The sequence below is a fragment of the Dromiciops gliroides genome, chromosome 1, assembly GCF_019393635.1.
Source record: "Dromiciops gliroides isolate mDroGli1 chromosome 1, mDroGli1.pri, whole genome shotgun sequence".
NCBI classification, from domain to species: domain Eukaryota; kingdom Metazoa; phylum Chordata; class Mammalia; order Microbiotheria; family Microbiotheriidae; genus Dromiciops; species Dromiciops gliroides.
The window spans coordinates 632,122,231-632,138,934 of NC_057861.1; the positions used below are offsets into that span (position 1 = coordinate 632,122,231).

At 46.8% G+C, this 16,704-nt stretch overlaps 1 protein-coding gene across 3 annotated transcripts in view; it reads left to right on the plus strand.

The window, feature by feature from the left end:
• Positions 1-1,165: 1,165 nt before the first annotated feature.
• The window catches only part of RAB26 (RAB26, member RAS oncogene family), a 37,103-nt gene continuing 21,564 nt past the window's right edge, over positions 1,166-16,704 (plus strand). The window contains exons 1-2 of one of the 3 annotated variants that reach the window (XM_043970144.1): positions 1,166-1,496; positions 14,624-14,734. In XM_043970144.1, the coding sequence (XP_043826079.1) occupies positions 1,410-1,496; positions 14,624-14,734 (198 nt within the window). In that variant the 5' untranslated portion in view covers positions 1,166-1,409. Of the gene's footprint in view, positions 1,497-10,477; positions 10,897-14,623; positions 14,735-16,704 lie in introns of those variants that run through there. The other 2 variants (XM_043970136.1, XM_043970128.1) reach the window with 2 other exon arrangements.

A 16,704-nucleotide genomic window follows, 5' to 3' on the forward strand; every position in this document is an offset into this window, starting at 1 on the left:
TGGAGGCAAGGACACCTATTTCAATAGCCTAGAAAAGTGAAAATGAAGACTCAGGCTAGGGTGGCAGCAGTGGGAATGGAAAAGAGAATGGATTCAAGAGATATTGGCACGGCATTGTTGACACGACTTGACAACATATTGTTTACAGGACAAGCTGGATGTGGGAGGAGATAGAGGAGAGTCAATGATTACACCAGTGTTTTTAACCTTTCCAAGTTAAATGTTATCTGCTTCAATTGATTCTTGTTTGAAAGGGCTTGGGGTACCCTTGTTCCCCTGGTTGCCCTCCTGATACCTATCAGATTCCCTCCTAAAATGGAGAACCTAGGCTGCACAATGTTCCAGCTGTGGTCCAATCAGGGCAGAGGACCTAGGGGCCTTTGACCTCCCTCATTCTAAATTCTACATCCTTGATGTGGGAGAAGTGGCTAACAAGGCTGGGGACCAATGGTTAGATCTATGTCAATCAGCTGAGACTCCCTTTCTGTCCTATCCAAAAACCTCCAGTTCAATTCAACACTTTTCTTAAGTATCTTCTACATGCAAGGCCATTCTGATGTCCTCTGTAAGAGGACACAGACAGAAATCGATAAACTGGTGGAAGATGGGTTATGATTTACACCTGGAAGAAGCACACGCATTAATAAGATCTCGGATCTGTTGAAATATTGTATCATGCTACCTTAATAGCAAGACTTCTGACACTGTCCCCCCAAGGAAGTAAAGACCCTTTTCCAGGTCCTGGGTGAGGGTGTCTTCAGTGTGATAACAGGAACATCACGCTCTCCGGAATTGGGAGAGGAAAGTAGGTGCTTGCCTGCCAGCAGAGAGAGAGAGAGAGATTTGGCACCATCTTTGCTTGGCAATTGAGGCCCCTGGTCCCTTCTGGAAGCCAACACATGCCATCTGGAAACACTGGAGGGGAGGGAAGGGGTCCAGGATGCAGCCCATGGTGGGGGAAGGGAGAGGGCACCAAGGAACCTTAGTGGGTCAGGGGTAGGCTTAGCAGGACCAACAGCAATACCTGGGCACCTGGGCCCTGTTTCCCAGATCTGGAACTTCCCAAGCACCCATCCCATATGGGGCTTACTCATGTGTCATGTACATGAGACAGCAACACCCCTCCCCCAAGAACCCCCAACCAGCACCTCTGCTTGACTTGCTTCCTTCCTCTACCTCTTCTCTCCTTGCCTTCCCTCGGTCCAGCTTCCCTCCCTCCTCCCCAGCCAAACCTCCCAGTTTCTCTTCTCTTTTCACTTGGCTCTCTTTCCTGCACCGCCCCCTCAGCCCTCCCCCTCCTCCCCAGCAGCAGCCTGGAGCAACCCTTGTGCTGCTGCCCTCAGTGCCTGCCCAGACGTGACTGTGGCTGCTCCCACAGGGAGCTCTGGAGCTAAGAGTGTCAGGAGCTAATGGGAAGCCCAGAGAGCCGGGGCCAAGGTGGCCGGAGACTGTCCAGTGGGGAGCATAGTCCAGATTCCACGATGGACACTCTAAAGGTAGGTGGATGCCAGGCAGGGGCACTGGGGTGGGGGTAAGTTCTGAGCCCTGAGGCCCCTATCAGATATCCATCATCACTCCCTTGTCCTTTCTTCTCCCTCCAATTTGCTCAGGACAGGAAGACTGAACCTATGGGACTAGGGAGATAGTAATCTCCTGAGCCCTCGATGAGATTCATTCTCAAGTGGGGAAGTAAGAAAAGTGACAGGTGTGGGAAGCATCTTCTGGAAGTGGGGGCTGGGGAGCCAGACTGAAATCCAATAACCTCAGAGGTTCCCAGGCAAGGGAGTAAGGAGAGGCCTGAGGGAGATTCAGAGGCCCCATTCTGCCCCCCTGCCCTGGCCAGGAGAAGCAAAATTCAGTGACTTCAGGTTTCCCAGAACCCACTAGCACTCTGTATGACCCTTTATCTGAACCCTCTTCAGTGGTCATTGTCTAGTCCTTCTGTGCTAATCACTCTATATGGCCTTTCTTCACTTTTGGAAGAAATAAAGGTGGAGAAGTAGTTAGTGTTAGCTGAGGTCTAAGGGAAGGGATTGCTTAGCTCTTCTACCACCCACTGCCCTATCAGTATTACCATAGGGTTAGGGACTGTCAGTCCTACATTGAGAACAAGTGAATTCCAAATGTGCTCCATGATCTCATAGGCATCGATTTAATAATTTAAATTAACATTTATCGAGAGTATACTATTTATGAAGCACAGTGCTATGGCCCAAGGATACAAAGGTAAAACGAAACAAAACAAAAAACCAAGAAATTGTCTGTTCCCTCAAGGAGCTCAATGGGGGAAAAAGAAAGAAAACAAGCATTTATTAAGCACCTACTATATACTAAATGTACATAGCACTGCACTAAGTGCTTTGCAAATATGAATTCATTTGGTCTTCACAGAAACCCTGTGAGGTAGGTACTATTATTATCCCCATTTTGTAGTTGAGAAAATTGAGAGAGGCAGAAGTTAAATGATTTGCCCAGGGTCACACAGCTAATAAGTGTTTGAGGCTGGATTTGAACTCAGGTCTTCCTGACTCTAGGCCCAGAACTCCCTAGGTGTGTCTAAGGGATGAAGTCTATACAGAGAGTAAGTAAATAAATAGTAATTTGAAGAGAAAACCAGCACTAACACCTAGGGGGGAATAAGAAAAATAAATAAGATGAAGATGAGAAGGGCATGTGGGGCTTGGCCTGTGCAAAAGTATGAAAGCGGTAGATGGAATGTTGAATCCAGGGAACAGCCAATAGGTCAGTTTGGCAGGAACATAGAATACATAAAGGGGAGTAATAAAAAGTGACTGGAAAGGGAGGGGGTAGCCACACTGTGGAAGGCTTTAAATGCCAGGTCAAAGTATTTGTCTTTTATTCTAGAAGCAATAGGGAGCCACTGAATATTTTTCAGTTGGAGGCTGACATGGTCAGAACTGTGTTTCAGAAATATTAATTTGATAGCAGTGTGGGAGATGAATTGGAGAGGAGATACTGGAATCAGAGCAAACAATGAGGCAGTTATTACAGTAGCCTAGCTAAGATGTGATGAAAGACAGAAATAGAGAAAGGGGGACAGATCCAACAGCTGTTGTAGAGGTAGAAATGAAATTACTTTTCAGATGGTTGAATGTGTCAAGACGGGAAAAGGACAGGGGTATGCTACAGCTAACTCCAATTTGTAAGAGCTGATTGTTAAATTTTCAGTGTGAGCATTTATATCTTGGAAATTGTAAAATGTTATAAATCAGGACTTGATTTATTGTTTTGTTGTTGAAAAATGAAGGAAAAAACAATAACTAAGATTGAGCTTAAAAATGTATCCTGTGTACTTTTTTCAGAGGAGAGCTGGTTGTTAAACATTTACCAGTACACTACTATGTGAGGGAAAAGGAAGAGTTAAGGATGGCTTTGAGGTTATGACCAGATGATTAGATAGCTGATGGTGCCCTGAACAGAAATAGGGAAATTTAGAAGAAGGGTGGGTTAAGGGAGAAGATAATAAATTCCATTTTAGATATGTTGGTTTAGATATGTGGTATTGCAATTTAGGAGTTTGATTAGGGCTGGATATATGTGTGTGTGTGTGTGTGTGTGTGTGTGTGCGTGTATGGAGGGTGTCTAATGAATGGAGATGTTAATCGAAATCCTAGGAGTTGATGAAATCACTGAGAGTCTAAAAAGGGTACAGGGTCCAGGACAAAGCCTTGGAAAACCACCATGCTTAGTGGCCAGAGATCATCCAGCAAAATAGACTGAGAAGGAGCAGTCAGACAAGGAAAGAGAGAACCAAGAGAGATCACTGTGACAGAAGTCAAGGGGAGAGAAAGAGAAAGGGAGGGAGGGGAAGGGGAGGGAGCGAGAGGGAGGGGAGGGAGAGAAGGAGAAAGGGAGGGAGGGGGGAGAGGGAGGGGAAGGAGAAAGAGGGAGAGGAGGGAGAGAAGGAGAAAGGGAGGGAGGGGTAGAGGGGGGGAAGGAGAAAGAGGGGATGAGTGTGGAGGGAGGGAGGGAGAGGGAGAGGGAGAGAGGGAGAGAGGGAGAGAAGGGAGAGAGGGAGAGAGGGAGAGAGGGAGAGAGGAGAGAGGGAGAGAGGGAGAGAGAGAGAGGGAGAGAGATGAGAGAGAGAGAGAGGAGAGAGAGAGAGAGAGATCTAGAAGGGAAGGGGGAGGGGGTAATTAGAGGAAGGGGTGTTTAAACAGTGGAAACTGTTGCAGAGAGGTCAAAAAGACTGAGAAAAGACCCACTGGCTTTCACTCATTGGTAACACTGGAAAGAGCAGTCTCAGTAAAGTGGCAGGGTTGGAAGCCAGATTGCAAGAGATTGAAAAGTGAGTAGGAAGTGAGGAAATGGAGGCAACAAGGGCAGACAGAGCATGGGCTCCTTCTAGGAATTTTGCTGTGCAAGGGAGAGGAGATGTGGGATGATGGCTTCAGGGTTGGCAGGGTCTGTTGGATGTGCTCTAAGGACAGGGAGAGCTGGACTCGTTTGTAGGCAGTATAGAATGAGCCAGCGGATGAGAGAAGAGTGTGGAAACGAGCTACTGAGGGGGAGGGTGAAGAGGTGGGAGAGCTGTCCCTGGCCACACCTAAAGAGTTCTCACTGGTTTTGATGAGGGAAAACTATGGCCACACCTGGGGGTAGTTTCTCCTCAAGAACCAGAAGATAGGAATCATGTGAGATGAGGAAATATGAGGGGGTCCACCGTTAAGCCAGATAGATAAGAATTCTGACTGTGATCAGGGATCCTGTGGTGAGATCTGGAGCCTGTGACATATTAGCTACTTGGTGCCACCGTGTGGCTGTGGGCTTCAGTGTGCCCCAGGCTCCCAAAGAGTTTGGGGAAGTCAAACGGCCCAGCCTGACTGGCATCTCTCCTTCCATGGAGATGTCAGAGAGACTGGTTACACCCAGTGGAGGATAGTGAGGGAGAGCTGCAAAATACAATCAGTTGTTCCTATCCCAGAGCAAAAGAAAAGGGATGGGTAGGACTTAGGGCATCAGCAAGAACTTTTCTCAAGTGGCTGAGCCATTATGGAGTGAACCATTGGTCTCATTTAGAGCCATCTCATCCCTGAGAGCTAGATTCTGGCCTCCCAGAGATTCTTGCCTTCACCTCTCAGAGGGAAGGCTGGATGAGGTACAGTCTTCAGAATGGAATGCCATAGGCATTCCAGAAAAATGCCCATTCTGGAATATCCATCAGAGTAGATACTTTTTTCTTTCTCTACTACCTGGCTTCTCCAAGGCCGGCCCTGGAAACAGAGCATATCTGGTAGGGGTTCCTGCCTCATGCTTACCTGGGGCACCTCCTGCTCCAAGAAGGCCAGATTTCTTCTATGAGAGTGGCAAACATCTCTTTCTCTGCATACATCCTGCAGGAAGCTGCCTAGGCAAAAATGTCTGCCCTGCACCTCAGTATCTGTTGCCAGTTCCACTCTCTGTTGGCCTGTGTGGTGACTGTATGTCTATGAGTGTGTGTGTTTGTGAGACCGTATATGGTTGTGTGTGTGTGTTTCCATGTTGTATGAGGACATATGCTAGTGTTTGTAACAGCACACAAGTGTGTATTTTTAGGAAATAACTATGAATTTATTATAAGATTATACCTAGAAGAGATTTTTTTGTGGGGGGGCCAATGGGGGTTAAGTGACTTGCCCAGGGTCACACAGCTAGATTTGAGGCTAGATTTGAACTCAGGTACTCCTGAATCCAAGGCTGATGCTTTATCCATTGCCCCACCTAGTTGCCCCAAGAAATAGATTTTTGAGTTGAATTATTTTTTTTAATGTAATAAACATTTTTACTTCTATTTTTGGGTTCCAATTTTTATCCTTCCTTCCCTCCCTCCCCTCCCCTCCTTGAGGCAGTAAGCAATCAGATATGGGTTATGCATGTATGATTATGCGAAGTATTAACAAATTTGTCATTTCGTATAAGAAAACTTGATTAAAAGAAAAAAATGAAAGAAAGTGAAAAATAGCATGTTTCGGTCTGTGTTCTATCAATATCAGTTCTTTCTTTGGAAGTGGACAGTATGTTTCATCAATAGTCCTTTGGGATTGGCTTGGATCATTATATTGTTGAGAAAAGTCAAGTCATTCACAGTTCATCAAACAATATTGCTGTCTCTGCACAATGTTCTCTTGCTTCTGCTCACTTCACTATACATCATTTCATACATATCTTTTCAGGCCTTTCTGAAGTCATCCTGCTTGTCATTTCTTATAGCACAATAATATTCCATCACCATCCTATGTTTAGCCATTCCCCAATTGATGGACAATCCTTTGATTTACAATTCTCAGCCACACAATTGTGTATTTTGATGACGGAAGACCATGGCCACACCTCGGAGTAGTCTCTTAGTAAGAACCAGAAGATGAACATCATGTCAGATGAAGAAATGGGAGGGGGTCCGTTGTTAAGCTGGACAGCTATGAATTCAGACTCTAACATGCATGCTTTATGAAACTACACATCCATGTTGATGTGTGTTACTATACGTATACATAGGCATATGATCATGTGCATGTATGGCACATGTGTGTAAATATTTGACCATGTGTATATGTATGTGACTACATAGGCTAATGGGATCTTAGGGTTAGAGATGGAAAGGACCCCAGTGGTGAAGGAGAAGCCAGTCAGGGATGGAGGAGCACAGACTAACAGTCTAACTCCAGGGGGCAGCCTTTTCCTATAGGAGGAGCTCAAAGACTATAGGACTCTTCCTGCCCCATAGTCATGCCTCCCTCCATCACTTCCCCCCTGAAAATAATGAGAGTGATGATCTCAATAAAACTATAACACAGATAGACCAGCATATAAGCCAGGCCCAGAGGCGTAAAGAGAAATCTTTCCCCTCATTTTTTTTTTTTTGTGTGTGTGAGGCAATTGGGGTTAAGTGACTTGCCCAGGGTCACACAGCTAGCAAGTGTTAAATGTCTGAGGCCGGATTTGAACTCAGGTACTCCTGACTCCAGGGCCGGTGCTCTATCCACTGTGCCATCTAGCTGCCCCTTCCCTCATTTTCAAAGTCCTCCTTTTTACATTTTTACTAGCCACAGACTCCCTGAAGGATCCTCATTGAAGAGCCCTTGTAGAGTGGGACTGCAGGAAACACAGAGAAATAGAGATAGCTGGGGATATGACCAACTGCAGGAGTTCCTCCTCTTAGTAAAGAAGTGGGGGTCTACAGATGTGACATATGGTATAACCAGTGAAACTAGGTCATTATGTCTGCTGGTTCTGTTCAAATGTTTCTCTTTTTTTATAAGCAAGGGTTCAGTTTCTTGGGGGGTGAAGTTTAAGGGGAAATGACTATTGATATAACAATTAAAAGCATCAATAAAAATTTTAAGTTAAAAATAAATAAAATAAGGAAGTTAGAATAGATGATATCTAAGATTGTTTCCAGCTATGTGATTCCATAAATCTAGGATTTATAAAGCTAGAAATATTAATAAAAATTAAAATTCCAAGTATGTGATATGCACACATATATGTATGTACAACATATGTGTGTAGTTATGTGCATATAATATAGACACACAATACATATGGATGCATTGTGTATGTATACATTATATGTCTACATGCACATACACACATATACATATACATACACACACATATACACCTATACATATACATACATACATACACACACATATATATATGCTATTCCGAAAGTCTTAAGCCTTAAAGCTTAAAACTCTATTAAGACTTTTTGGATATCTTGTATATAGAGAATAGAAGGGAACTGAAGGAATGATAATGAGGAGGAGGAAAGCCTTTTTTCATGGATAAAGCTTGCCCTAGCTGGGGGTGGGGAACAAGGAAAGCTAATGCCCATGCAAACATCCCCTTCCTTCATGTCAGGACTCACAATCCAACTTTGAGGGCTTGTCCCTCCCCCAAATGAGCATGGATGAGGGCTCTGTCCAATCAGCTCCACTCTCTATCCGTTCCTTCCCTCCACGTGTCTCTGGCCATTGAGTTAGTTGCCCCTGCTATGCTCAGAGATACTAGTGGAGAGATCCGTTTCCTAAGCAAGAGACTGAGCTTAGGGGTAGAGGTAGGAAGGGGCTAGTTTCCCTGGCTTAGTCTAAAATAGGAAAAAGGATAAGTAGAAAACATTAGGGCCTAGAGACAATGAACTCTACAACAAGGGCAGAATTTGGTCACTTTGAGTAGTGACTGGTAGGTCTTTGCCATGGAGTCCCCAGCCTTCTTCTCCCTTGGTGCCTCTTCTCCAATAACCATGAAAGTACGTTCAATCTTTCCCCCTCTATTGCCTTCTTCTCCAGAAACCTTTTTGATTTCCATTAGTCCAATAACCCTGAGATCTCCCCTTGACCCTGATGCCCCTTTGATGACAGGATGGTATCCTATTTCTCTCCTTTCCCTTGCTATCAGATTTCTTGAAGGAGTAGTCTGCACCTGCCTCCACTTTCTCATTACCCCCTCACTCCTCAACCCCTTGTAGTCTAGCCTTGGTCCCAATCACTCTAATAGCTCTGTTATTAGGTCACTAATGACTACCTAATTGCCAATTCAATGGCCTTTCTTCTAATTTTACTGTGTAGCAGAAAGAATACTGGATCTGGACTCGTGTGTTCAATTTCCTCATCTGTGAAATGAGAACTTTGGACCATATTATTTTTTATGGTTCCTTCATACTCTCAAATTCTTTGATATTGCTTGCTCCTTCTATAGCATTGACATTCTAACTCCTAGTAGCAGATCTGAAATCGGACCACCTGGATTCAAATCCAACCTCAACTTGTATGATCCTGGGTACTTAATCTTCCTGGACCTAAAATGTAAAACTGTTTGAAGTCCCTGAATCTATGGTGCTCTCATTCTTTCCTCTTCCTTGGCATCTATGACACTGTTCTCTTTTAAATACTCTCTTGTTCCTGCTTACTCTCCTTAGTGCTTTTTCATCATTCTTCTGCCTTCCCTCTACAGCAGTTCTCTTATTGAAGTCACCAGCTCCCATTTCAATTAACACCTCTATATAAATGTGAAAATCTGTATTTCCAGTCTTCACCCCAGAGCTCCAGGACTGCTTTTTCCAATTGCTCACTGTACATCTCCACCTGTATATCCCTTTGCATTGACATACAAAACCAAACTTGTCATTTTCCCCTAAAACCTGCCCCCTTGCCCAACTTTTATTTTTTTATAGTAGGTACCACCCTCCATCCAGTCAACAGCCAAGTCTCAAAATCTTTGTCAAGCTTGACTCCTCCTTTTTCTCCTTCCCTCAAATGTTTCAACCAGTTTCTGAGTCCTGTAAATTCTACCTGTACAGTACCTAGTGAGTCTTTCATCTCCTTTCCATTCAAATAGCCACCACACTAGTTCTGGCCCGTATCATCTCTTGACTCTTGTAATAGCCTCCTGATTGACCTCCCTGCATCCAGTTTCCTCCAATCCATCCATCCTTCACAGAGTGGCCAGATTAATCTTCCCAATGCCCGATGTTGATCATGCCATTCCCCTTCTCAAGTGGTCTCCATTGCCGGAGGAATACAGACTCATCCTGACATACAGGGCCTTCCACAGTTTAACTCCAGCTTCCCTTTCCAAGCAGTATTCACGCAATTTTCTTACACAAATTCTACTTTCCAGCAAAACTCCATTATTTGCCCTATCCCTCTCTTGTTCTAAACCTTTCTCAGTCCTCTACCTGCAATGGTTCCTGCCTTCCACCTGTTGAAATTTTTCTATTAATTTAAGACCCATCTCAGGTGCTATTTCCTTAGTCAAGCTTCCCCTGAAGTCATAAGTGAATTGTCTCTTTTCTAATCTCTCATAATATCCTGTTTAGGCTTTTCCTATAAACTATCATTTGCGTTATAATGTCTTACGTCTTCTACTAAACCAGAAGCTCCATACGGTCAGGAACTAAGTTCCTCACAATGGAATATAAACTCCTTTGTCTTGGTATCCCCAGCACCTAGGTGATGGGTGCCTTGCATATAGTAGGTGCTTAATAGATGCTGGCTGAATTGAATTGTTTCAAATTTCTCACCTAGCAAAATGGCTTCCACATTGGGGGTGTTTAATATTTGTTCTACCGAATCAAATGTGTTTATGTGTGCCTGTCTGTACGTGTGTCTGTGGGCAAAGCTGTGTGCTCCCTTTTCTTGGTCTATGTGTATCTCCATATGTGTGCGCTCCCTCCCTCTCCCCCCAAAAGGTCAGGCCGGGATGGAGGGGGAGGCAGGTCTAGACGCTGAGTGGAGAGCGTGAGGGACTCCCCTTTCCCCAACCTTCCTCCAACTCCCCCAACTCCCCGATCCTTCCCCGCCTGGGCATCTCCCAGGGACCGGCCCGTTGTTATTTGCATGGGCTCAGCCCTCTATCTACTGCCACTGGTAGAGGTGGCGAAAACTAGAGGTTGAGTAGCTGCCAGATCTGTCGATCAGAGGCAGGGTGGGCCAGGGGGCGTGCCGGGAGAGGGGCTTTGGCTGGGTTGGGCCGGGCTGGGCTAGGCTCGGCTGGGCTCTGGGCGGGGCCGGGCTGGGGATGCGCTGTGCTGCGCTGGGCACTGCGCCGCCGCCGGGCTGAGGATGCTGGCGCTGCCGCGGAGCGCTCGCCGCCGTCTGGGGAACAGAGCAGCCCGAGCCCAAGTCCGAGCGCAGTGAACATCGTGCCTCGGGACCCCTAGGACCCCAGGCCCCCTGACCCACGATGTCCAGGAAAAAGACCCCTAAGAGTAAGGCGGGGAGTACGCCCGCCTCTTCTCTGCCCACAGCCAAGGAGAACGGGCCGGTGGGCTCTGGAGGGGGCGGCCCTAGCCCGGGCCCTGGCCCTGCCCCCGAGGCACCAAGGAACGGGCTTCTGCTGCCAGGCCGCCCGTCCCTTAGCAGCAGCGGTGATTTCTACGACGTTGCCTTCAAGGTAAGAGCTGGGATGGTAAGGGAAACAGCGGGGGAGGGGGAGGGGGTTAAGAACAGATCCTGAGGGGTGGTGGACAGACCGTGACTGATGGTGGTAGGCACAGATCATAGGCTAGGAGTGGTTGGCAGAGAGGTGCAGACCTTGGACTGGAGGGTTGGCACAGAAGCGCAGATCGTGGGCTGGTGGTGGTTGGCACAGGGACACAAACCCTAAAGGACTGAGGGCAGTTGGCCCAGAGGCAGAGACCATAAAGAGCTCGAGGACGGGTGAGGAGCCGGGAACATGGACAAAGGGTACAGCAGCAGGTGGCCTAGGGCATGACTCTGCTGGTGGGGGCCCTGGGTAGTGTGGGACCTGGAAGCTGGGCTGGCCTGGTGTGACCTTTCCTAAGCAAACAATGCAGCTCCTTCCTAAGCTCAAGCTTTGCTTCAAGCCCTTCAGTTTGGAGTAAGAGATCTAGAAGACTAGAAAGGGACTTGTAGCCAGGTGCCCTGCTCTCTTTCTACTGATATCACCCTCCGGTTTTGACCACTGGGGCTGGGTGCAGACAAAAGACACCCTGTGTGTTCCCTAACTCTTCAGATTCTCTTTGATGGCTCTGGAGATGAACCCAGTAGACTCTCCTCATAGGGCTGGTAGACAAGTCGCCCAAGGCTCTCTCCATTTCCTTTCCAGCAAGTCTGGCAGTGACCTCTCCTGGAAGTTAGCTCCAAAAGATTTTACTGTTCTCAAAGTTACCTCTTTCAAGCTTTGCTGGGATCCAGGGTCTGGGGTCCCCTCTTTTGACATTTCCTTAAAGGACATTTTTCAGTAGCTTTCTATCTTTAATATAATCTATAAACTCCTGAGCTTGGTGTTTAAAGTCTGACTCCAGCCTACCTCTCCAATTTATTTCACACAATCCCCTTCTTTCATTGTAGTTCAGCCAGACTGACCTACTAGCTGTTCCCCTAACTCCAAGTCCCATCTCCTGCCTGCATTTGGGAAAGCACAGGCTGTCTGTCTGCCATGTCAGGCATGTACTTCTTCCTCACCTTTCTGCCTCTTAGAATCCTTAACTTCCTTTGTAACTCAACTCAGATGCCATCTCCTACAAGAAGCCCTTCCTGATTATTAGTACTCTTGTCTTGATTATTAGCCTAGGTTATTACTACTCTCTCCCTCCTCCAATTATCCTGTAGTTAGTTACTTATTGGTATGAATGTTGTATTCCCCTTGTTGCCTACAGTGACACCTTGCACATAGTAAGCAATAAATGCTTGCTGAGTTGCTACATTGAGTTGAAATTGGGGAGTTGTGTTATAACTCCTCTAGTATGTTCTTAGTTTCCCTATATCACCTATTCCTAGGGACTTGCCCATTTCTCTGGGAAGTCTGGAGCAGCCTCTGGGCAAAGTGTTGGTCCCAGTTACTGAGCGCTAGAGATAGAGACCTTTGCCAGCAATTAAAGGCCCTTGCCCATCTGCAAGTAGTCAAGAATTCATGGGTACAAGTTGGGGCTCTTAGTCCTGAAGCTTCCCAAGGAGTTCAGGCTGCTGCAGCCTCTCCATGAAGCCCCCCCAGGTAGACCTGTCAATGAGTTGGAGAGTGGGTGGTGATAGCAGAACTGAGCTAGTAATCATGACCCTGGGGCCCGCCAGTCCATCTAGAATCTAAGAAGCTGGCATTAATTTGAGTAAGGAGAGATCAGCACCCTACCAAGTCCTTCTGCCCTTACTGGCTAAAGGCCAGGGAAAGTGGAGGGGAAATGGGGGCTTCTGAACGGACACTTGGTCAGCATTGCTGTGGAGATCTCCACAGTCTAGGGCCAAGGAAGAGGATTCTTTAGTTCAGGGGACCGCTTGGCACTGGCAAAGACATCAGCTGAACCCAGGGCAAAAGCCCTGACTTGTCCTACATGGAGTTAGCCCCATCATATATAGGAACATATGTAGTCATTCCCTCTCTTCAATTCTTCAACCTCCCAGGGGGAAAAGATAAACCCAAGAGAGAGATTCTCTCTAGCCATATTCCACATTCAATATTTTCATTAGCTCCTCAAGGCTCATAGTGGGGCATCAGTTTACATCCGAGAGTGTCAGTGGAGGGGAGAAGGGTATTCTCAGATCTTGCTTCTTTGTTGGGGAATCAGATTATAGCTGGTGAGGGTGGGGTGGGGTTGGGTTCAATTCACACCTAATAGGAGTAGGGGGTGCCACTCAAATCTCACCTCCTTAAAGTGGAGGTGTTAGGTTGGCAGAGGGCAATCAGATCATGCCTCCTGATGGCAAAGGTGTTAGGTTGGGGTTGGGGGGTATCCTCCTGAAGATAGGAAATAAACTAACACCTCTTGAAGGTTGGGAGTGTCAGTTTGGGGAGAGGGGATTCTGCTTATATAAACACCTAGAAGAACCTATGATATATAGGAAAGACTCCTAGATTGGGGCTCAAAAGACCTGGGTTCCAATTCTAGCTCTGCCACTTATTTCGCTGGGTAACCTTGGGTAAGCGTTTGACTTCTTTGGGCTTTGGTTTTCCCTTTTGTAAAAGGGAGAACACGTTTCCTACCATAGGGTGGTTGTGAGGATGAAGTTTTTTTTTTTAAAGGACGTAAAGCCTTTGTGATCTATAAAGCACAACATATATTAGCAATTATTATCATCACACCTTGGAGGGAGGCCTGAATAGGGAGTCAGGTAGTTGACTTGCATTTTTTCTTCATGGCTCTGACAAAAGGCATGTCAACCCAGGCAGGTCGCTTACCTTCCTTGAGCCTCAGTTTCTTCTTCTATAAAATGGAAATAGAAATATTTGTGTTGCCTACATCATGGGACTCTTGGGAAGAAAGTGTTTTGTAAACCTTAAGTCACTATAGGAATGTGAATTTTATTATTACTGCTGTTATTTTTGAGAGATAGCAAGGTATGTTTTATATTGAGAGGTAGCTTTGGAGTCAGGAAGACCTAGTTTCAGATCTGGAAATGGACAACCACTGACCTATGTGACCTTGGTCAAGTCACTTAATCTGTACAGGCAACTCTACATCAACATATTAAGCACTTGGTTTGCGGCAGTCACCGTGCTGACTCATAGATAAGTCAACAGTCTGCATTAGTGAACGGCATTCCCACACTGGGAGTTTTCCTATGCTAATGACCCACCCCTAGCCTCCCCCTTCCCTCATATAGTGTTATATCCCATGGGAAGTGGGGACAGGTTATAGGACTTCCTAGGGAAGGACAGAGGATAGCCATTCAGGGACAGTTCATAACAAGACGAGCCTTGAGACTTTCTATGCCTCCATCATGCCAGGATACTCCCTCACCTGGGATCCTGGGGGGTAGAGGACTGTGGGACAATCAAGGACAAGAATCATCACTATGCTCTTTATTAGCCCTTTCTCTTTTCCTGCTCCCTGCTCAGTGTTTGGGGATGTTATAGGGGAGATGGGAGGAGAAACTGAGGAGCCTGAAAGTATGTGGCAGCTCAGGAAAGGTGGGTGAGCCTCATTATACCCACTGTAACCTGCTAAGGATGAAGAACCTTTGCTCATCCAGGCTGTGGACCAGGCATTCCAAGCCTGGGTCTACAGCTGCCATAGACAGCCCCTCCAGGGCTTACCCAGTGCTGCTTTAAGGTCCTTTTTCCTAGAGGGCTCCTCTTTCCTCATGAGCCCCCAGGCCTCCAAAGCTAGGGAAATTCTTGCCTTCTGAGGCCTGACTACCTGCCCTACCCTCTCTCTCCTCAGGTGATGCTGGTAGGAGACTCAGGCGTGGGGAAAACCTGTCTGCTGGTTCGATTCAAGGATGGTGCCTTCCTGGCTGGGACTTTCATTTCCACCGTGGGCATAGACTTCAGGGTAAGAGCTCCGAGCACCTTTCTAACCCTTTCGTCAATGTCCTGCTGGTAAGGAAAGAGATTGCCAGGGTTAGAAATTGAAGGGAAGGAGGCTGACAGGCTCAAAGAGTAGGGAATGGTGTTGTATGGGAAATGTCGTGGGTGAAAACCCTCCTGTGTCTCTGTCTTTGTCTCCGTCTCTCTCTCTGTTTCTCTCTCTGTCTCTTTGTCTCTGTCTCTGTGTGTGTGTGTGTGTGTGTCATCTCTCCCGGTTTTTATGTATGTGGGTGTATGTGTCTTTCTGTATGGGGGTGGGGTGGGAATCTGTCTCCTCCTATCACCATGTGAGTGGATCTCTAGTACCCTGCATGCCGCCCCCCCCTCTCTGTGTTTGCTTTTCACCATGTGTCCGTTTGTGTATGTTGTCTATGTGTCTATGCATGTGTCTGCTCTTTTCTTTAGAGAAGCCTGAGTTTAGTCCTTAACTGTGTGCATGGTGTATGTCTCTAGATGTGACTTGTGTGTGTGTCTGTCTCTATATCTCACATCTCTTTTTCCACCTCTCAGTCTCATAGAATGTGTGTGTCACTGTCTACATCTGTTTCTCTGCTTACTGAGAACAAGGAGCTTGTCTCCATATTCCTGGGGAAGGCTTGGGTTCTGAAGTATTAGGTCCCAATGCGAAGTGAAAAAACTCCTTTCCTCTAGTCCCAAATCCCCTCAACTTGCTTGCTCTGAAATTCCAGGATCCCGAATTTGGTTCTAATTTCCTGGTGAAGATTAAATGACATGTGGACTGGCTTTCTACAACCTAATTACTGACATGTCTTATCACAAGCTGTCGCCATGTGTTCCATGTAGGCAGACTTGAGCTTCTTTTACCCTGGGGGAGATGGGATTTGTCTGACCCTACCCAGGGCCCCTGACACTCCTTGCCCCTAAGACCAGACAGATTCCCAGAGACCGGCCTGAGTATCATTGGATTCCACCCTTGCTCAGAGAAGCATGAGCCCCTACAATTAGAGGAAGATACTTGACTTCCTGATGTCTGGGCCAAAGTAGCTAAATTCAATTCAACTTAATTATTTACTGTTAATTCAAAAGTTGTATCTTCAGGGCCTCTAATTAGAGGGAGGGAGACCTGTGGGAAGACTAAAAGGCTCTCTGGGGACTCAGGGGCATAAAGCCACTTGGCAAACCCCTCTACCAGTATAGGGAAATTGTATAGACTCCTAGACATGGACCCTGCTCCCTTTCATTGCTCTTCGTGCCCCCTCCTGCCTATTTCTCATAGGATAGATAGGGTAGTGTTGAAGGAGTTGGGGATAATTCAGACTCGGATACTAGAAAGGGTAGCGGATCTGGAAGAGTAATGGAAAGGGAGAAGAAAAAGGAGAGGGGTACAAAAGGAAGGAGAAAAGAGAAAATCTCCCTAGAATCATGTATCACTTGGCTATATCCCCAAGCCAGTCTGTGAGCCCAAGAGGGAATGAGTGGGCAGTTGAATGGAACTCCAGGCCCATTCTCTCTGAGACAGAGCCATACTGGGGGGGGGGAGGCAGAGACTGTAGGTTACCGTGGGGTGCCCCAAATGTCCCCTGGGGATCAGGAGAGCTAAAGGCAGAACATCTGCTCTTTGGTCCAGACTCACAGCAGGTGCTACTTGAATCCTCCCCATTCTATCCTCTACAGATGGCTGGCCTTGGCAGGGTCCCCTGGGGTATCAGGATGGTGCTAGACTGGAGGAGCAGCACAACAGGGGCTTGGGTTGGTGTGAATTGGCTGCCATTTCAAGGGCTTCTCTTCCTCTGCTTCCCTTCCCCTCCAAGGCAGATGAGAGCCAAGCTTGATCACCCCCTCTCCCAGTCTATGATGCTCCTTCCCCAGCTTGAGACATACACCTGAAGAGGGACCAACCAAGGGCAAGGACTGCATGGTTGCCTGAGGCTATGTAAGGGCAGAGGTCATGCCCTCTCTTGGCCACCAAATCAG